The sequence below is a fragment of the Artibeus jamaicensis genome, unplaced genomic scaffold (assembly GCF_021234435.1).
Source record: "Artibeus jamaicensis isolate MK-2021 breed Jamaican fruit bat unplaced genomic scaffold, CSHL_Jam_final contig_718, whole genome shotgun sequence".
Taxonomy (NCBI): Eukaryota; Metazoa; Chordata; class Mammalia; order Chiroptera; family Phyllostomidae; genus Artibeus; species Artibeus jamaicensis.
This window is the reverse complement of record NW_026521936.1, coordinates 6440939-6462988: the sequence shown is the minus strand read 5'-3', so window position 1 is coordinate 6462988 and position 22050 is coordinate 6440939. Positions and strand designations below refer to the sequence as shown.

General features: G+C 51.1%; 1 protein-coding gene across 1 annotated transcript in view; it reads left to right on the top strand.

Moving 5' to 3' along the window:
• The window catches only part of PTPRN2 (protein tyrosine phosphatase receptor type N2), a 383390-nt gene that overhangs the window by 91562 nt on the left and 269778 nt on the right, over positions 1-22050 (top strand). Inside the window, exon 3 of the mRNA XM_037131929.2 lies at positions 19625-19738. Within this exon, the coding sequence (XP_036987824.2) occupies positions 19625-19738 (114 nt within the window). The remainder of the gene's footprint in view (positions 1-19624; positions 19739-22050) is intronic.

Here is a 22050-nt window from a genome sequence, read left to right as displayed (position 1 = left end):
TCCCTGGGTGCAGAGTGATAACTAAGTTCTCATGTGCTGATACAATGACTGGTGTCTGGAATGCTGGCCAGCTTCAGGTCTGTCCCCAGAAAGACCATGACAGGACTCAAGGGTTGGAACTCCCAGCCCCAGCCCTGATCTCCAGAAAGAGGAGAGGGGCCAGAGGTGGAATCTATCACCAGTGGCAGTGAGTCAGTCAATTGTGCCTACATAACAGAACCTCCATAAAACCCTCCAAAGCCCATAAATGGCGGGGTTTGGAGAGCTTCCTGGTTGGTGAACATGTGGACATCCTGGAAGGATGGACGTGCTGGGAGGGGTGATCTGAGTTCTCAGGAGAATGGCCTCAATTTTGTCTTAATTTCCAATGGAATCCAGCCCCTTTCTGTCTTGGGTACATGACTGAGGAAATGGGGACTGAGGTGCCTCTGCTCTCATGGTCTGGGACCTCCAGAAGAGCTGAGGGCACCCCAGACATCACCATGCAATAGCCAATGTCACTTCAGCATGGCAGGGCCACTGTTACCTGTAGAAGGATACTTTCTGAAACTTGAAAATTGATAATGAAATGATTTGGCATCTCAGTCACTGAGAAAAATATCATTATCTTGATGGCAGTAGCTCTGATTTTAGTTAACTAGGATTTCTGTGTTCAACCTGGCAAATCTGTGATTTTTTTTCCCTTTGATCACCTCCAAATAGCTCTCTTTGGCTGCTATACCACAGGGTGTTTTTCTTTCTTTCTTTCTTTCTTTCAAATACTTTATTTATTTATTTTTAGAGACAGGGAAAGAGAGAAAGAAATGGAGAGAAACACCAATGTGTGCTTGCCTGTCATGCAACCGGTATGAGAGGTAGGGGTACCAGGGACCTGGCCTGCAACCCAGGCCTGTGCCCTGACTGGGAATCGAACCAGTGACCCTTCGGCCTGCAGCCTAGTGCTCAATCTACTGAGCCACACCAACCAAGGCCCACAGGGTATTTTTCATGGAAATCAAAACAAAAGGTGATTCAGCTTTGGTTGGTTTGGGATTACCTTTGGTGTTCTTCAGATGCCTTGAAAGCTGGACTTCCACCAGAGCAAATTTCCACGGGTGCAAGTAAACAAATTCTCTGGCGTCCTGCCTTAATTGAAATGGATAAAGCAGATCAGCCGGGCCTCCGGTGTCCAGAGCTGCCCCAGCATTTCTTGTTGAAGCAGCTTTGTTATTCTGGGACTCTCGGAGCACCAGCCGCTGTGGAAGGGTAGGGCCTTGTCTTTGTTATGGGAAGAGAAAGAGGTCTCACCTTTACCACACGGAGTCCCGAGGGCCTGGGCAGGCTGTGGACAGGGGAAGCCCATCCGGGAATGTCGACGTCATAGACGGCAGCGCCCTGTGAACCCCACTGCTGTGCAGTGTGGAGGAGCCATTGCTGGGTCCACACCTATCTTTCCTCACCATTTCAACTTCTTCCTTTGCCCTTCAGTTCTGATGACTCTATTTAGAGTATTACCTTGACTTTTAAACTTCAAATTAAATTTCCGACACTCCAGCAGTTAACTTTGAAAATCATTTCTCGGATTCCCCGTAGGCTACTTAATGTCTTTGATCCCGTGTAATTAATAAGAAATTTTGAGCACGTTCACTGGCAAAACTCTGCACCTTCAATTTGGCAACTTCAGAGGACTGAGATGAAGCTCTTCTTCTTCAGAAGATTTTTCCTTAAAATTTTAAGTGCCTGTTACTTCCGCCTTGTTGATAGGAGTGATGCTGTTTACATCACTGCTGCGTTCGGAAGCAAATACTTGTTCTGTAGATCATGTCAAACAGATACATTCAGATGAAGAAATGCCTTTATCCATCTGCCACTTTTGCCTCTGATCACTATTTTTTTAAATGGGTTATAAGAAAAACTTCAAAGTCATTAACAGGAATTTTACATTAGGGCTGTCCTTTGAACTCCTGTCAGATGTTCAGCGCAGGCCTGTCTTCAAGGAGCCCGCTGTGTGGGCACGCACACTGACACTCTCCGGGCAGCGTGGGTGATAAGCATGGACATACTGCGAGGATGCGGGCGGGAGCACGTCTACCACATGCGTGGACCAAGAGAGGAAGTGTTCTGTCTTCGGGAAGAAGACGTGTGCGTGTCTTCTCTTGCATGGCGAAGTCCCGAGGAAAGAGAAGGGAATGTGGAGGAAGGCAAAGACTGGCCCTCGGTGGCTGCAGTTTCCACTTCGGGTGGTCTGCCCGGGTGTGGCTCCCTCTTCTCAACAAAAGAGCTTGGGGATGTCACAGTCGTTGCCTGAAACCCACCTCCCTGGATGGCTCCTGGGACTTGGACAAATGGCTTAGGTTCAGACTCCATTTCCTCCTCTGTGAGATGGGGAGGCCGTCCCTGCCTCGAGGGAAGGCCTGTGCCCAGTGTGGGCTCATGTGCCTGGCGCTGGATGTTGGCACCGCCATCCCCAGTGTTCTGCTTCGGGACCCAGCCCAGCACCTCCCAGCAGCATCTCACTTGTGTATCTTTTATGTCCCCACCTTGTGGCGGCTGCCTGGGGCAGGACCGCTTGTGGACTTGGTCATCGGGAACTTCCCCATCGCACTCTGTGTTCAGGGGGCCAGGCATTTGCCCAGGTGGACTGGTGACTGGGCCGAATCACAGTCATTATTTATCCGAGTGCTCCCGAGTCTCGCTCTTTCTTCAGCTCTTGTTTGTTGGGAACTGGCTGCCCTGCAATATAACGTCTATCAAGATGGATGAATCACATTAATTCCACAGAAAACAGCCCAGTGTCTGTGCCAAGAAAGATGTTATTTGATTCTGTGGTAGCTGGTGTATTTTTCCTCTGAAGATACTAAGTAAGGGTACTCTTCATAAATACGTGTGCACTACGAAAATGGCTTCTCAGCCTTTGGGCCCATAGTTTACTCAGAAGAAATCTATTTTTCTTTAAATCAATATAACTTCACTCACTGAGGATAAATGTATTTAAGAACATGCTGGGTAATGCTATCATATTAATGGTATTCATACTCAGTTGGAACAGAAATGCCTTCAACCTTTTAGCAGAAGCAAGAGCAAATTATAGCAAAAATTTCATTTCAGAAGTCGTCTTCATCTAGAATAGGCTGGGCCCTGAGGTCAAGTCATCAGTTTGGGATTGTGTCTCCATAATGCGATTCTGCAGTGTGCGTGCCTGACAATGGCCCACGCTGGCTTCCATATTAGTTTTATAAATGGCTATGTTAATGTTCCTCACAGACAAAGCACCTTTGGTTCCCCTCTGCAGAAGTTTCTTCTGCATGAAAATACTTGCTTTAAGATGCCACTGGGTTGAATTCTTTATGGTTCCACTTCTGCTGAGCGCTGGCCGATGGCCACCTGTACGTGGCCCTGTTCAGCCTTGCTTTGATTTCCAGCAGGGTGTCCAGATGGGGTACTTGTGTCCCCACCACTCACTGGCTACACACATCCCCACCACCACAAAGGTACCAGAAGCTGGCAGGTTCAGGAAATCAGTGGTGGAGGGGTGGGTATGTTCTTTGGGTTTGTTTAATGCTTTATCTGCACTTAAAAATAATCCTAACTGTCTCAAAAACAAGAATTAACAGATGGGAGTCCTCAGGAAGACTGTGAGAGAGCAATTGGATGGGTTGCTGGACTTGGAGCTCCCCAGGACCAGCACTTGGGGGTTGGGACAGAGGGGGGCCTCAGATGCTGGCTCCTCAGGAGCCGAAGGACCGTTCAGAGTGACCACAGTTGGTAGGGGAGGGTGGCCTGGTGCTCCCACACCGACCAGCTGCCAAATGCTGCGTCACCCGGTTTCTCTTAGGAGGCCATGCCCCTAATGCCTCGCCCCAGGCTCGCGGCACTCTGTGGGTTTTTGTTGCTGAAAAACATTCTTTGTGCAGGAAAATGTGCTTTCCTGTTTTTGTTTGCATTTCTTTTACTAAATTTATTTCCTCTTTTATGAATTTTATTGGTAAAAGTTTTTACAAATATTTAATACTATATGTCAAGGGTGTCAAACTCATTTTCTCACCAGGGTCCACATCAGCCTCTCGGTTGCCTTCAAAGGGCGGAATGTAACGTTAGGACTGTGTGAGTGTAACTGCTGCTTAACAGTTAAGCAAGAGCTCAGCGCTGCTGCTACTGGGCAGAAACGAGGTGGAGGGCCCACAGGCCTTGTGTTTGCCACCTGTGTATATGTCAGTTACATTGTTCGATTTTATAAAAATATAGGTTGAGTGTTTATAAAATTATATCGTACTTTTCCTTTTTGCTTTGACATGTTTCCTTATTCTAAGATCTGATAACTCTTCTCCTGAGTTTTTCTAGATTTTTTTTTTAAGCCACCAGCCATCTGTTTGTCTCAGGGGCAAATGTGCCTTGTTTTTGTGCCTCTGGTTTCTTTCTAGGTAGTTGGTCACATTTCTTATCAAGGTTACTCCTAGGCATTTAATACTTTTTCATTGCTTTTGTGAATGAGGTTATTTTTTCCTACTGTATTTTCTAAAAGATCATTGCTGGTAATTCTTTGTCATTAAAAAACTTGCGTAAAAGGGCATTTTAAACATGATTCCTTTTATGCGGTGTTTAGTGAACTCTGTGACTTTTCAGACTAGAATCTTGAGTCCTAAAAGTTTTCTTGTACTCCTTCCCATTTCATCTCGTTTCTCCTTTTTAAAAGCCAGGTACCCAGTTGTCGGATCTCATGTTCTCTCCCTGTCATTTCTCTCACGCTTTCCATCCCTTTGTTCTGGGTGTTAAGGTAGTTTTGTTTTGTTTTTGTAAGTTGTGTTTCCTTTTTATCAGTACGATTCTCCACAGGGGCATTTGGTCCTGCTGTGTCTGTGGTCCGTTTCACTGTCTGTCCTTCCCGCAGCTCCCCTTACATCTGGGCCGTGGTGCTGCTATCTCGCCTCTGTCGTCCCTTTTTACCAAAAACACAAATCAGACGCTTTTTAGAGCTTATACTGAGTTAAAGGTGTTTTTCTTCACCTTCCTTTTTTTGTTAGAATCACTTTTAGCCTTCACGTTGCTCCCGTGTTTTGGTGTCTGAATTTGTTTGTGGTTTTTACGACTATTTTCTTTAATCCTCTCGTGAGGAAAAGTGTATTCATGGCAGACAATGACTGGGAACAGGACGCTTGGAGGGAGGCACCCATGTGCCTGGCCCAGCCCAATGCCCAGTGTTGGTGAACTTGCCCTGTGGCCCCGCCGGGTAGGGACCACCTGCTCCTACCACCTGGCTGGCTGGCTGAGCACTGAGGGTTGTGTTGGGACATTTGGGATCATAACGTAGGTGCTCCCATCTCATCGGCAGGCCCTCGAGCCTCCCAGCAGGGTCCTCTGTCTTCTTCGTACAGCAGGTTTCTTGTCCTTAAGTTCCAGTCCCTGTGTGAACACAGGAGGACCCTGCTCAGAGTCCAGTTATAATGCCTGAGGGCAGGCCCGGCTCTCCCAGCACCGCCCCTCCCTCACCCCCAGCTCTGGTACCCGGTTGTGTCTACTGGGCTAATGCTTCCGTCCGAGGGGCACTCTCCCAGATGATGCCTGTCTGCCGCTTGCCCCCTGCAGAAACCTTGCTTCACATCGTGGGTACAATTCTATGATAATTACCAGCCCAGGCGGTGACTGGCAGGAATAAAAAAGTGTGTTCAGGAAGGTATGGGATGAAATAAGAACTCTCAATAGTTTCTAAGAAAAACCAAGATCTGCTTCTTTAGCCTACATGAGAGGGACCCTCTCAGGAAGCTGCGACAGTCACGGAGACGGTGGTCCGTCTCAGCAGGCGCCGGGCACAGTCCTGCCCCACCTGTCTCTGAACACTGGGCAAGTCCTCACAAGAGCTGGCCTCTCGAATCAACACATCCTGCCAAAACGCGTTCTGTTAAAATTATAGAATTATATGACAAATTATGACTTAGACAAGGAGCCATCTTCACACAGCAACCTCCTCAGTAAGTTTATATTATAATGTTTACCAGCGGCGTCTGGTACTTGCCAAGTCTTGTTCCCTCTTAGCTCAATTTAATGATGCTCCTGCTCTGGGAACCCACAGAAAAGGAAGGCAAATGCAGGCAGCCAGCCTCTCGCAAGGAGGTCCTGCTGGGTACCGCAAGGTCGGCTCTCTCTTCCAGCATTGTTGCCATGGTGCTACAGGAACGTGTGCTGGAGAGCTTGGCAAGGACTTGCACTGTGGAAAACGACCTCAGGATGTGAGAGCTGCCTTTCAGCAGGGGGTACCTGGGTGCCCCAGTGGGCTCCTGGGTGACAGAGATCTAAGCAGCATCCTTCCCGCTCTGGTACCCGTGAGCATGTTCACGCAGTCACTTTCTGACGTTTGGGAGAAAGCTTAACAGAGCTTATCTCATGCTTCATGGTGCTGTTTCCACAGGACAGGGCCCAACTTGTTCACAGACTGCTCTCTCACCTCTACCCACAGCAAATGTGGGCGAGTTCAGTAGGTGCTGCCTCCTCACCTTGGTTCACTGGCAGCTCTGTGGTTGCTGCTTCTGCTCCTGGCACCCAAGAGCCAGGTGCTCTCTGTCTGACCTCAAGTTCTCATCCAATTCCAGCATCAGTGGTCCAAGAGCATCCCATGCAGCCACTGTGTCACAGGTGAAGAAATGGGCTTGAGCTGTCTGAGGGACTCATGAAGGCCCTAACCTTGGGCCAAAACCCGACCTTCCAGCACTTTGCCCTGAGCTGTGTGTCCTAGTTCAGCTGCGGGCAGAGTGTTCACCTGTGTTCTTGGCTCAGAGCCCTGGGCTGCATCACACATGAGAAGTCACACCCGCAGGCTCCCCTGTGGTGTAGCACGAGTTTACCCCCTTTTCAAATGAGCTCGCTGTCCCGGTAGCTTCCACAGGCTGTCCGGCGATGACTTCAGCCCCCCTTAATTCCTGAAGCTGTCCTTCCAGTCCTGAATAGAAGGAAACAAAATCTTCCAGCAATGATGTGCTTCTAGCAGTAGGTACAGCCACTAGAAATCAGTATAGGAATTGCACTTTGCTCTTTGCTTTCCTTGAGGTTTTTCAGTTACTGTCAAATTATTTCCTCTTGTAATAGCCCTGGGCATGGAAACCAGTTCAACAGCTCAGCTTTTGGATCTCAGAGCACCACAGGCAAAGAGGAAACCTGGGGTTAAGGACCCCGGCTGCAAGTAGCAGTCGATTTTCAACAGAAAGCGTCCTTGAGCTGAGTCCACCAAAAGTGACAGGAGGACCATATGTTGACATTGCCACATCCCTCACCCAGCGTGCGGTGGTGGGGATGCAGTTGTGGTACTTTGTGCAGAAAAACGAGAGGTGCGAGTGCTTGTACAAGGTTGCCGTAGTAATTTCTTATTATCACCAGGAGCAGAGAGAACCTTGTGGAGGGTACTCAGTCTGTTTATCCTTCTGCTGCTTCCAACAGTGACTGTGTGTACACATGCATGTGAGCACATGGGCCCATGCACTAGAGATAGTTCTGCTCAGCACTCCTGTGGCAGACGACGGGTCCTGAGCGACATGTGAGCACCCCCGGAGGGCTTGCCACTTCCTGTGGCAGCAGATGTGTCTCTGCTGCTCGGGCCCACTGATCAGAGATCTGAGTGCCAGGGAACAGAATTCCTAGGGTTTCTTTTGTGGCAAGGAAAGGAGGAGAGAGAAGGAAATGCCTCTGTTGGTTGTAAAGAGCTTGTAAAGTCACTGTCTCCAGAAGTGCCGGTTCCATCTGCTTGTAGCTTGCTGGACTTGAGACTTGCTGGGTAGTGGAGACTTCACTTTGAGAAGAGCTTACCTGGGATGCATTCTGTCCTAACACCCCGGAATCTGGGATTTTGCAGATTATGTCTGCCGAGTAGAGGGTGTTTGTTGGGACAAACCTCTAAACTGACTGCTCCCTCGGAACATTTGACGTGTGGTGGGAAATGCTGACTCCACAAATCTAGGCATCTGCTTCCATTGTGACCGGTGTTCTTTCCTTGGTGGAAGTCCAGCCAGTGAGTCCTCAGATGAGAGCTCCTGGCAGGAGCCTGTTTTTAGAGATGCTCCATGTGTGTGGTCGGTAGCCCTACGCACGCAGAGGGGTGGACAGCGCCTTTCAGCAGGAAGAGCAAAGCTCAGCGGTTGCTGTGAGCGGAGAGTTGTGCACTGCGAACCTCACCCTCCTACAGTGCCGAGTTTGATGTTTGATTGAACATCCATCGGCCTCAGTGTGAACGCCTGTGTTAGATTTACATGTAACTGTCTGCCTCTTCACTCCTGGTCTCAGATCTCAGGCAATATTTAAAAATTCATTTACAATTATAAACCAGAAAAGAAACATTCGTGCTCAGACCAAACTGACTGTGAAGTTGAAGTGGGAACTTGGAATAACTGCTCCTACTTGGCAGTTGGATTTATGGTGGTTTCAAAGGGTTAAGAAAGCAGGTCTTTTTCTGCCTTTATTCATTGATTCATCTCTTCAGGTCCCCTTGCCGAAAAGGTCATTGACTAGGCTGACTTTTGGCTTTTGGAGCACTTTAGTCAGGGTCAGGCAGAAAGTGCATCCTGGACAGGAAGCTGTTCCCATGTCCAGGTGCACGCTTCCAGGAGTGTCCTTGGGGCGTGTTCCTGGATGGGAACTACTGGGTCACGGTCTCGACTATTTTATTCTTTTTATTTATTTGCCAGGAAAATGGTGTTAATTCAACAAGCAGCATAAAAAGTAACCAGACCTGTGCTCAGTCGTCATGGCTCCTTCTGGCTTGGGCAGGTGCACAGGTGCGCTGGAGGAGCAGCACCTGCAGCCCTGCATGCTGGGGTCCTCACCTGAGGGGAGAAGGAAATTCCAGCTTCTCCCCAAAAATGCTCTAAAAGTCAACAAAGCAGACAGTTATTTAGAAGCATTTTTCTTCCTTTCGCACATCTGCTTATGAGTTAAAGTGCTTAAAATGTTTTATTTCTGTGTTTCTTCAGTTAACCATTTTTGGCTGGTCACCTATTTTCTGGTCCTCTCTTCTAAGTTATACTCAGTACGTCCACAGATCCCTGTGCTTCTCAGGGTCCCTGTCCTGCGTATGGGTGGACACAGTGTCCTCTCTCAGAAGGTACTGCTGAGGGTCATGTCAGGGAAACCGTACCTGAGTGGGGCTGCCCTTGACACTCCACATTGAAACATCTCCAGGGCTGTGGGGTCCAAGGGAACATGTATCTGTCAGCGAAGCTACTCTCTGTTGAGACTGTCAGAGAAGACAGTGGTGTCACCAGACCCCTTGGGACAAGAGCCAGTGGTGCAGGAGGCACACCCCCAAGGCGCCCGGCTCTTGCGCGAGCTGCCACTCTTAATCATATTTTAATTTTCAAATAAATTGCTTTCATTATCCTTTAGTCCACAGTACCGCGTGGGCATCCCTACTCATTACGTTTCCTCAGCCCTCTGCTGAGGTTGGTGTTTAAATAGCCGCAGCCACAGTGCCATAATTAAGGACAGTTCGTGCTGGTTTACAGGAATTATTATTGTTTAGTCTTTGAGAAAACCACCAAGAGAGCTGCTGAAATCAGTCCTTTGGATGGAAACCCTCATGGCCGTCTGAGGACTGACCGTCCCTGAGCTTCCTCTGCAGAAGGCCTCCCAGTTCCCCCCGCTGCTTGGTTAGAGGGTCATCTGAGGTCTGTCAGGAGCCGACAGCACTCTCTGGGCTACCATCATCCTCACCAAAACCTTGCCACCATGAAACCAAATGAAGTTGTTTTTGTCAAAACAGTGTTTAAAGAAACATATCGCCCCACCCCCAAGATCTGGTCTTACCTGAATTAGAACCCAGTGTGTTTTCACAGTTAGGTGATGAGGTCTTCCACGGGCAAGACTTGCTTGTTTCCGATGAGATGCCTGGGTGTTGAGGATGGATCTTGATCTCCACGTGGACTGCGTTGGCCTTGGGTTGTGGCACACAGGCCCATCTGTGGCCTCAGAGCAGCTGCTCCTGCACCCGGTCCTTGTAGCCCGGAGACCTTGCGAGTCTGCCTTCCCAGCACCCTCTCTACTGTGGGGAGCTTCTGTCTCCCTTTCCACTTCTCATTAATTCTCCCGGCTTTTTATTGCTTGTAAAAAGTTGTAGTGAAACACACCTAACATAAAACTTACCCTCTTATGTTTATTTTCACGTGTGCAGTTCAGCAGCATGAAGTACATCACCTCCATCCGTCTCCACAACTTTCTCACTTTTGCAGACAAACTCTGCACCTGTGAAACACCAACTTCTCATCCTCCCTGCTCCCCCCCCATGACCTTTCTCTCACTCTCTGTCTCTCTGAATCTGACCTTCTTGGGACCTCACGTGTGTGGAACGTACAATCTTTGTCCTTTTGTGCCCAGCTGCGTTCACTGAGCACAATGTCCTCCAGGCTTGTCCACATTGAGGTAGGTGCCAGAACAGCCTTTCCTTTTTCAGGCTGAGTCGCACCCTGTGTATGAGGGACTGCAGTTTGCTTATCTAGCCAGCCAGCCATTGCTGGACACCGGGGTTGCTTCCTGGCTACTGTGAATAACACTGCATGAACCTGGGTATACAAATACCCCTCGAGTCCCTGGCTCTGATTCTGGTAAATTCTTATTTAGTCGTGGTCGAGCACTGTGGGAAGTAGGACTTACCCTCCCCTCAGAGGAGGCAGATGGACAGAGGGTGGTTCCAGAATGCAGGGTTCACTGGACACCAGCGTGTCAGAGGGGACAGACACATGCATCTTGGGACTGGGATGGGGGGTTCAAGGTGATGAATCTGGCCCCTGGGATGTGGTGGGGGGATGAGGTAAACAGGAATGGGTCCTTCTGTCCACCCATTACCTACTCCACACACAGTGGGTGCACAGCGGGCCAAGGAAATGGAGAGACCAGTGGCGTGGCGCTCCCAGCGTAAGCGAGGCACTAGCTCTTTGCTGGTAGGGCTGGGCATCTTGGAGTAGTCTATGCCATTTTCCAAGCACATGTGGCTGGCTGCTCACAAAGGCTACACCACGTCTGTAGGGACAGGGGTTGGCCACCTACAGAGGGTTGGGCTCCCTGTGGCCAGAGACTTGTGTCTAAGGAGCCTTTTCCATCCCCTGGGGCTCAGGGCCTCTCCTTGCACCCCCCAGCCCACTCTTGTCCTGGTTTCTCCCCCCCAACCATCTTGAGAGCAGATTGGCAGGGGTGGTGGAAGGAGGTCTCTGCAGGGCGATGGGACAGAGGTGTCCTTCTGCAGTTCCTGTCTCAGGGCTGTGGGTGCACCGGCCTGCTGGGGGCTCAGCTATGCCCATCCTGGGAGGAGGGCACCTGCTGGGTAATTGGAAGGTGAGACCTTCCAATCTGAGGAGCTACCTGGGGTTTGTGCCTGGGGAGGGGCGGTGAAGGAGGGAGAGGCAGAGGAGGGGAGGGAAGGGATCCCCCCCATGAACCTGGTTATGAACAGGGCCCTCCTCTCAGCCACTCTCTCTTTCCCTCCCTGCCTTCTTCCGTCCCTCTCAGAAAGGTGGGCAAGGGGCTCTTCAGTTGGTGGAATAAGAATGGGTGCTGGGGCAGCAATGGACAGCTGGTTTTGAGTCACTGTCCCTGTGCAGATAAGATGAGGCTCCCAGATTCCCTTTTCCCTCATCCACGTAATGTGCCATTTTCTTGCAGCACCGCTCTGGCCCTCAGTGCCAGGGCTTTCTATTCTTGGTTGAATAGTCAGTGGACCGTTCTGAGCTGATAAGAGGAGCGGCTACGGTTACTTGGCAACGGGCTGGAGCAGAAGGCCGCTGATGGGGAGATTGGCTGCCCCCGATAACCCGCCTTTCTCCTTCCCTGCTGCTTATCTCCGCATCCACAGCAGACGCACCAGACACCCGTGGAGACTGGGTGGGATCTGAGCTCCTGGCAAATGAAGTTCACTGAATGCCTTGCAGCCAGCCTTGGTCGGGTCCCTGTTCCTGTCCCCTGTCCCAGGCCTGGACGAGCCTGGCTTTCCAGGGTGCACCAGTGTCCAGACCTGGAGGTCACAGCTGGCCACCCCTTGCCCTGAGAGGGGACAAGGAGCCCGATTGTTTGTTAGTGACAGAGAATGAAAAAGTGCTGAAGTTGCCAGAGTGTTGCTAATGTGTCCAGTCTAGACCAAGGGCAGAAAACTGGCCCTCTGCTTGAGGCATAATGACAAAGTGACCCGTCAGAGCAGCCACAGGCAGCATGTGAGACAGGTGCATGTCAGGGCTACTTTGTGGACTTCTTATTTTTCAGTTCAAGTTTTCTCCCCATAAACATAGTGCCAATACCATCCCTTGCCACCCACTGCATAGAGGAGCCTAGGGTCTCTCCCACTTGCCTCACCTGCTCTGTACTCCTGCGTGATATGTGGGGTGGCGTGTGAAGGACCATTGAATTTGGAATTGAAGAGATGTTCAGATTATTTGGTTCCACTCTGTTATTTCCAGAAACAAACAAACAAATAAACAAATACCAATGTCCTGAGAACCAGAGAGGCTCAGACAAAGGTGGTTACACAGCAGAGCCAGTCAGGCCCTGGAGGCGCTTTCCCTGCGCTGCAGTGAGATTCAGTGGGTCCCCCCAAGTAGTCTGTCCCTGGTCAGTCCGGTCTGGTGCCACACAGCAAGTTTGGAGGCAGGTTTAGTTATCAGAAGCTGTGCTTTCTTCAGTTATCCATTTACCTGGCTCCTCAGACAGCTTATGAGCCCACAGCAGACGTGTGCCCTGTGCTTTTTGTCTTTACACTTTCTCCTGCCCTGCGCGCGGCACAGCCCCGGGGAGATGGGGCACGTTTAGAATAGGTGTGTGCATCCGTGAGTTCTGGAGGTGCATGCTGGGCTCCTGCCAGCCTGGGTTTTGCACTAGAATACTGGGGGCAATTCGGTTGGATGTTTACTATTATTATTTTTTTAAATTGTGTTTGCATTTCCTTTTCTAAAAAATAAGGAGGCAACAAAGAGCTATAGTGTGAGCTGGATAAATTTGAGGCTGAAATGTGAAACCCTAGGAAAGGAGAAAGAAGCCAAAGTGTCACCAGCCCCGTGGTCCGATTGCTGAGGTTGAGTCTTCACATCGCCCTGAGCCTCCCAGCAGGCAGGAGGCAAAGCAAAAAAGACTAAGTTGAGTGGAAATGATTTCTACATTGTTACATGCATAACAAAATTCACATATGAGGTTGGACAAAGGGAAATGGGGGCTGGGTTACCTCAGACTCTGGGAGAGTTTGATCAACAGCAAAAACCAGCTTTATTGGTCCTGATGCTCAAAAGTGACCGTCTTTCATGTTAAATGTCTTACATTCCAACAGTGAGGATTTTTATAATTTATTTAAAAGTAGCAAAGACAGAGCCAAGAGGCCATTTGCATTGGTTTGTATCTGTGTGAAACAGTGAAAAAAAATTCCCTTGTAGTAAAAAGTAAGATTGGACTCAGGACTTGATTGCTGTGGCCCCAGCCTGCCATGCAGCAGGTGGACAGAGAGGCAGCAGGGCCGCAGCCAGCCTTTCTGAATCTGGCAAATCCCTGTGAGCCCACTTCTCTCCCTTCTTCTCATGTGACCACATGCTCGGCTCTCCCTGCTGCCTTGCAGTCTCTGGTCTACCTTTCATGCTGGCCACTGGTGAGGACCAGCAGTCTTGTGGCACTGGGGGGGGGTGGACACTGGGTTTTCAGTGCACCCAGCAGCTCTGCAGAACTTTAGGGACTCACTCTGGTTCTAGGAGAAGCCTCTGCACCTGCAGGTTCCCTGCCAAGGGAGCTGCTGGCCCCCAGCCCCACATCTGCAGCTGTGGTCCAGGAAGGTGGGCAATCATCGCAGCTCAGAGAAGTTGGTAACTTTTACCAACAGTTATACTGCTGTGGTTTAGGGAACCCAGGCACAGAGGAGGGAAGTGACTTGCTCCAGACTACACAGCAGGCTGGTGGAGAAGCTGGGGCCAGCACCTGGTATTTTGGGGCCCATTTAGTGGTGTTTTCTCACCGCCCTTCAGTAGAACTTGGAGGTGTGTGGCGAATGCAGTCTTTCCTACGTGAGGTCACCGAGGAGCTATGGTTTCAAAATCGTTCTAAGCAAAGTGAATGAAGTCCAACCAGTGTCTCATTAGGACTGTTTATGCCCAAAGCGATGTATTTTCTCTCAACTCCAACCTTATGTTTTATTTTGTTGTTTTCTATTGAAGGAAAACCAAGGGTGCTAGAGCATCATAACATGGCCAGGAGCCAGGGCAGCAGCTGCAGGCAGCATGGTGGGGGCGGGGGGGGGCCCAGCTGGGGGCATGCCTCTCAGGCCCTTGGGACCTCCGGTTTCTCGTATAAAATGGAAGGGCCTGAATGGAATACATGCTTGTGTTCTCTTCAGCTCTCTGTGAAAATCCAGAGTCTTCTAAAGGTCACAGGGCATGACCTGCTGGCCTGCTGTCCTCAGACTCTGGGCTGCTGCAGAGCGAGTGTCCAGGGGTTCGTCCATTTCAGGACAGAGAAGCAAGATGGGCAGAACCGCCCTGCCCAAGATGGAGAACAGCAGTTCAGAGAGGTTAATGTCACCATTTGAAAATCTATTACTGCTTGCGCCTAAAACACTTAGATTCAAGGGATTGAAAGCCACGGTTGATAATATCAAGAGGCGAATTTTCTTTGCAGGAAGGGCTAAGCACTGGGAGGCTCAGGTGTGATTCGTTGTTGCCAATCAACCCTGTGCTCAGGATTGCCAATGCTGGCTGCCCCCGCCGCCCACCTGCAGGGCTCTGGGCGCTGCAGACACTTGAGCTGCCAGACCTCGTCTCCAGGGGTCAGAAGCCAATAGGCGTTTAAATGCAGCGGAGGTGAGCGGCTGTGCCGCAGACCTCAGCTGGCTTCGGTTTCAGTCATGAGAAGGAGGTGAAGGAGCTGTTCTAATGTCCACCCAGACATTTTGCAAAACACTGCTCAGGCAGTGGCCAGGGGGAGCAAGGTCCTTGGGGTGGCTGCTCTCCCACCTGCCTGAGTTCAGACCACTGCTGACCGCAGCTTTAGGGCACAGATTTTGCCCTGTTTGGTGGAGCCATTCTTGAGAAGGGGCTGTGCGGGCCATGTCTGCCTGAGAATGAGCCCCTGCTGGGCAGCCACGGGGCACAGGATTGGGTGAGGCTGCTGCCCGCTCTGCCCTGGCTATGAGGGCTGCCTGTGCTCCTTGCCAGCAGGCTTCTGAGACCCATTTTCCCATCGAGGTGTGATGCCCACAGCAGTGCCCAGAAGTGCAGTTTGGGCCTTTTTTAATGGGACATGTGAATCCTGGGAGCTGGTTCTGATGGGGTCTGCAGACCTGCCTCTTGGGCCTCCCCCACCCCCGTCATGCTGGAGGAGGGGCTGGGTGGCCAGCAGCTGAGTGATGCTGGAGGGGGGCAGGAGGGCTCCCTCTGCCTGTTGTGGAGCCTGCAGGTGGCGTAGGGGTCCCTTGGCCTGCTGTGGAGGCCGCAGACAGGGTCTTGGACCTCTGGGTTCAGTTGGACAGCCTCAGGCACCTGCAGTCCTGAGGGGCTGATAACAGTCTCAGACTTGGTGCGGACAGCCCTCTGTGTCAGGGCGTCTCGGTGCATCCTGTGCACAAGGCACTTCCTCCACAGTGACAGCTGTCTGCAGGGCTTGGGAAGGGGGTCCAAGTGCCCATGACCCTGTTGTGCTGAGCCTGTGCCCTGAGCACTGCTGTGAAGGGAACTGTCCCCTTCACCCCCTCCCGGCAGGTGCATCTTCATCTCCCAGGGGTCAGAGGGCCAAGTCTGGTCCACTCAGTCCAAGGATGAGGGCTCATCAGGGTGTCTGTGGTACCTGTGGGAGATGCTTGCAAAACTCATAGGACAGATGGCACCATGGGGACAATCTGGGAGGCTGCATGATGCTTTTCCCAGTGTTGAGTGTGCTTGTGCAAGTGTGCACACGTGTGAGTGCATGCGTCTTACCCCCGCCTCACTAGGAAACAGCGCCTTCATCTCCTCCCTGGAGCTGGCACTGGGCACACCTGGTGGGTCTGTGACGTGTCTGGCAGCTAGAGCATCATTGTCCTGAGCTGGACACAGCTGGCCTGTTCTGTCCTGATGAGGGTCTAGCTCTGCAGGGAGACTGCCACCAGGGGTCACTGTTGATGCTTCATCTTTGCCACTGCCTGAGGCCTGACTTCCATGCAGTGAGGGGTGGATGAAGGACTAGTTTGGACAGTGTGATTTCGAGCTAATGGGTGCTTAGCTGAACAGGTGCAGCCCTTGGGCCAGGGGTGGGGCTGGGCTCCTGAAGGCACACAGGGAGCCGGGGCCCCAGGCTGACACCTTTGATTACCCCCACCTTTCCCAGGCACAGCTGGAGCTGTGGCAGACCGACCACTGTGGTCCTTCCGTCCTGGGGTCACTGGCCACCTCACTGGGCTAGCGAGTATATGTGGTGCCCACTGTGTGTGGTGTTTTGAGGCCCTGACTGCACGTTGCAGGCCATCGCTTCCAGGGGTGCGGGGAGCAGCTGGGCTGATCCGGGCCCAGGCCCCCTGAACGCTCCTGCCCTTACCCCCATGAAGAATCTGCACATGGACGATTCATGGCGTTCTCCTGCCCCATAATAACTCCAAGCCCACCTTTGCTGCACCCTCCCTTGTGAAGATTTGGTCATTGTGGCACCTTGTCTGCCTCTCTCTTCTTTCTCCAAAATCAGGAACATTGATCTTGGGGTTTCCAGGGAATAGTTACACACACATGTTATTTCCATGAAGAAACTATTTACACAAGCGATTGAACAGGTAGGAGCATTGCAATGTCCCTAATAGTGCCCTAAGCTAATTACCCTGCTTGGAAAATCTGAGCGAGGTGATTACATTATATTTATTGATTCCTCAGTCCCGTTATCTCTTTCCAAAGAGATAATGAAGAAATATAAAAAAGGCATTAGAAAAAGAAGGGGATGAAATGTCCTGAGTGCAGAGAAATGATCATGTCACCATAGGGAACACAACTAGAGCTACCAGAGGCCACATAAGTAAGAGAGGTCTTGTGACCTGATGTGAACTGCCCGTGACCTGTGGGTGGCAGGCGAGGGGTCCTGGCCCAGGGGTTCCTCCTCTGGATCCTCATGAAAGATGTGTGGTGGCACCGTCAGATGGACGCCCCTCAGCAGCAGCCTTTCACGTGAGCCGGAGGCACATCCCAGGGGAACTCAGCAAAAACAGTTCTCGGGGAGGGGGGACCAAGACTGACTGGTTCAGCCCTGGGTCTGCCTGGTGGTCTGACCTGCTGGTCACACAGCACATAGACATGTGCATATGCATCCACGAACGCACACATAGACAGGCACACATGATATAAACAACACATGTGAGTGTGTAGTGTGCATACATAAGCATGTGCACATAGCATGTAAGCATGTGTGTACAGACGTTCACGTAGACACATGCATATGCAAATACATATATACCCACAAGTACAAACCCATAGGTACCTACACATGCACAGATGAACATAATATGTGTATATATTGTAAACACACATGTAGTCACACCCGTGTGCACACGGCTGTACATGGACATATATACACACATGGGTAGACACATGTACACAGCTATACATGTACACACACAACTACCTATATACATATACATACAAACAATACAAACAACCGTCAACACTTTTCTGAGACTATACTTATAACATTGTACACCACAGACCAAATTTAAAGAATGATGGCATTCTACCTCAGAAGGGAAATAATTTACTCAGGACATTTCAAAACAGTCAGGAAATGTCTTTGGCCCTCTCTCTCTTAGAACCTGAGTGATTCGGTGTGTTTCCTGAGGGACGTGATTCTCAGGTGTGTCTTTAACAGTGTGAGTGCCATGGAGATCGGGCTGGGGGAGCCCGGGAGCCTGATTTCTCTTTTTTCTGCTCAGCTGGTGACCCCTCCACGGCCCCCACACTCCAGCCTTGGTTTCCTCATGTGTAACATGTGGGGTTGGGCCATTAATGCTCCTTCCAGTTCATACACTACAATTCTGCATCCAAGGTATTCCCATCTGAAAAGCAAAGCAAACAAACAAATCTCCTAGACCCTGAGAGCAGTGTGGTGATCACCAGAGGGAGGGGGGTGGGGCAAGTGAAAGGGTAAGGGGGTGGTGAACACACAGTCCAATATGCAGATGATGTGTTATAGAATTGCACACCTGAAATCTATATAATCTTATTAACCAACGTCACCCCAAAAATCCAATAAAAAAGAAAAAATAAAATGTGTACACTAGTAAATGAAAAGATGGAAGTTTCAGGTACATTCTAAAGCCTTCATTTTCTCCCCTTTGCCCCCTCCTGCCCCCCACCCTGTCCTTGCCCTCCTACCCACACCACCTACAGGCACAGATTTCTTGGCATGAAACCAAATCAAAGAACAGGGACACTTATTGTCTATGTTCTCGCTGCAGACTGTTCGTCTTACCAGGTGGTGGCCGTGGGGATGAGACCCTCTCTCTAAGGGAGCTGTTACTGAATAACTCTGGGTGTAGGCAGCAGATGCATGAATTTTGGTGAGGCACTTGGGCCGGGCAGTGCCTGCAAGCCCAGCATGGCAGAGATGTGGCGGAAGTGGGCTCCTCGTGGTCACTGTGGCTTGCTCCCAGCAGCTGGCTGAGTCTCTGGCTTTTGCAAAGTCCCTCGGAAATCTGCGGAGTGCTTGCAACACGTAAGATGATTTTCTGCTAATCACATGGCACTGTCCATCTAAGCACATGGGTAAGATCAGACCAGCAATTACCCAGTCAGCCTGGCACTGGGCACATGTGCTTCTGCTAATTAAACTTGTTGCATTTGAATGGCTTTCTTCAGCTACACTCGGGGCAACGAAACTGTTGTGAACAATGAAAGACGTGTTTCCCTCCGACCAGCCTGAAACTGCAGATGGCCGCACTGTGTGTCCCGCACGGGGCCCTGAATCGGTCTTTTGTGTGCAGGAAAGGCGGTCATTTGAATCTTTGAGCCCCCACAGGAAGCTTGTCTCAAAGTGAGCAATTCGAGAATAAAGACTCGCTGGGGTCTGAATTGATTGGAAGGTGTGGTTTGGATGAACACTGATGAGCAGGGCCTGTCACTTCAGACAGGGAGGGAGCTGCAGGGATTGTCCCATTTGTGCTCCCTGCACCCACAGCACCTCTCCTTCGCCGAGTTCTTTGAAATCCCCCTTGCACCCCACCCCACCCCCGCCTGGCGTGTCTGGCCACCCTCGTGCTAGTGCCTCTCACATGGTGCCCGCATGGAAGGCGTTCCTCGTGGCTTCTGCAAATTAATATTATACTTCCTGGTGTTTTGTGTCTCATCTGGGAAACTGGCCCTGAGTGTTACTGACTTTTTTGTCAAAAATGTGAAAGTCACGGCCTGGAAATTACAAAAAGAGAGGGGTGGGGAGAGGCAGAGGAGAAAGGGATGAGAATGTGGAATAAAAATCCAACTGGCACTGGGTTCCTGAGTCTCTTCTCTCCAGCTTTGCCTTTGTTTCCCATGCACTCTGCTTGTTATTTAAATAAAACCACAGCTCTCCCAGCCTCTTGAATTCTCATAGTCCTTTAGTGACTTTATGACGCCATTTCCAAAGCCTCAGCACGGTGCACGGACAGCATCTCTGCCTCCTCTTTGAAAATGAAACTTGACTTTCTCTCTCTGCCTCCCTTCTCCCTCAGATGGAGTGTTTGGAAGGTGCCAGAAGGTTCCAGTGACAGACACCTACCGCTATGAGGTGTCGCCGGGGGTCCTGCAGCACCTGACAACCACCTTGCAGAAGCTGTCCCGCACAGGTAAGCCAGAGTAGCCAGCAGCCTGAGCGGAGAGTTCGGGGACTGCTGTCCCACTGGGTGCTCAGCAAACACTTTACTTCTCAAACTCTGAGGGCCTCTTAGGCAGCGAGGAAGTAGAAAGGGACGAAGTGAGCCAGGGTGGCAATGGAGAGCGGAGGGCTGGGCACAGGTGGTCTTGGTCACGAAGGTCACGAGGCAGGTGCTCCCTTCAGGGTGGGAGTGGTAAGGTGGTTGCCATGTGCACGGGAAGAACCACAGCTGCTCTGGCAGCGGTTCGGAGGGTGTGTAGGCGTGCCTGTCGGGAACAGCTCTGCCTGGTTTCCGGAGTTGAGACTGCCCCCCATGGCGAAGGCTGAGTGAGCAACCTCCGGAATGCGAGCAGCCACTAAGGAGACAAAGCTTGTCTCCGGTAGCAAACGCTGCTTCTGCTTCATCCTCCAGCTCCCAATGCTTGGTCGTTAGTCTATGACGAGTAAGACCCCTGAGAGGGGGGGCAACCTAAGCCAGACACGATCAGGGAGGCCATCATGGAAGAACTCGGGGGACTGCAACAAAGAGGGAGTGATGGACCCTCACCCCCCGCCCCCGCCAGCTATTCTGACATAGCCTGAATCCCCATGTCCTCTGGGAGAAGCACTTCCTGGCTCTAATCCACTTAAGCCTGAAAACCTGTGATGGGGGAGGTGGTGCAGCCCCTTGCCCAGCTAGAGGGGGATCCAGAGTGATCGGGCATAAGAAAGAGTTCCTCAAAGTCCTGTGAAGCCTGCTTTGCTAAGAGTGCTTTCATTCATATGGTAAAGGTCCAAGTAGGAAATGAGTATGTCTCCCAAAGTTTCTGCAACCCCCTTACCTGACAGACACTGACTCAGACTAAGCCCTCAGATTTCTTTGAAATGTTATCTGCTGTTTGATCCTTGCTACCCTGTATTCCTGTGTATTACAACCCAAGAAAAGCCGTTGAGGAAGGGGCTCCTGGTTTTCCTCCTCTGAGAGACTGGCCACTTCTCCTCCCCAAGCAGATCATGTCTTGGTAGTTTCATTTTCATCTGCAGCAGATGAGGGGACTTGTGGGAAAAATTGCTCCTACACATGCCAGAGCTCATGAGGGCTGCTCACTTTGACCGACCTCATCTGACCCCACTGCTGATCAACCTTGAAGAAAATCAGTCACTTCCACCTATGTTATTGTGCCAAGTGTTGCCATACAGTTATTTTGGAGGAAATTCCTGCTACCTGTTTACTTTATGGGCTGCTCAGATCATTTTTAAATTTTTAATAACTTAAAAATTATTCTACATAACTTATTATTTAAAATTTACATCATATATATGCTTTTTAAATTGAGGGCAAAGTGCGAGTATCACCTGTCATGTTTCTGAGGTAAAGTGGGGGCTCCTCACGCCCCCAGAGCCTGGACAAGAGGCCGGTGTGTGGGTGGGCGTGCAGGCGCAGCTCTTGGAGCAACCTCGTGTGGTGGTCAGGACATAAAAGCCGCCGCTGTGGTGGGGGCAGGCCTGGAAGGGAGGGGCTGGGAGCTGCATCCCCGGGGGGCCCAGGCCCCACGGGCTCTGAGCTGCTTCATAAAGCAGTGTCTGTGTCCACTAAGCATGTTGGCTTGTGAAGGCCTCGGAAAATTTTGAGTGGAGGTTCAGCAGATGGGGACCCACACGTGAGGGGGCCGTGTGTATGATCAGTCGTGTGATTAGTGGCAGGCCGTGGCCAGCGGCAAGTGTGGGAGCTGGCCGAGCGGCCCTCCCCAGCTGCAGTTCGTGCACCTGGGCTTGGGATCTGAGCGGGTCATCAAGGAGGACGGGAGCCTGTGTCCATTCCTGGGGCAGAAGCTGGCCCCTCGTTGGGGAGCCAGGGAAGCTGAGAGTGGCCCTGAGGTGTGGGCTGGCAGGGTGGCTGCCAGCAAGAGCTGCAGATTAGAGCGAGTAACAGAGGAGATGATGTGTTTCCTCTAGGGTCCTGTTTTGTCCCATTCTCCATAATCAAGTCAAGTCACGTGGTAACTGGGTGGCCCGGGGTCAAGTGTTCAGTCTCCAGGGAAGCCTAGTTGCCAGCCAGGAGCGGTTTCTTAAAAGGAGCATAGTTATCTGTGGGGGACGTCCCCTCTTTGCTCCCAAGCGTCTGCACAGTGGTTCCCCTGAGGGACCTGCTGATGTCCCGTGGGGCCAGAAAGTGGCACAGGCTAGAGAGCTGATATGCTTCTTGAGCATCATGGTCCATTGTGCACAGCTGGGGCCACCTCCTCAGTGGGAGAGGAAGGGGTGCCTCTGCTGGCTTGGTGAGCTTTGAGGTTCAGTGTCCAG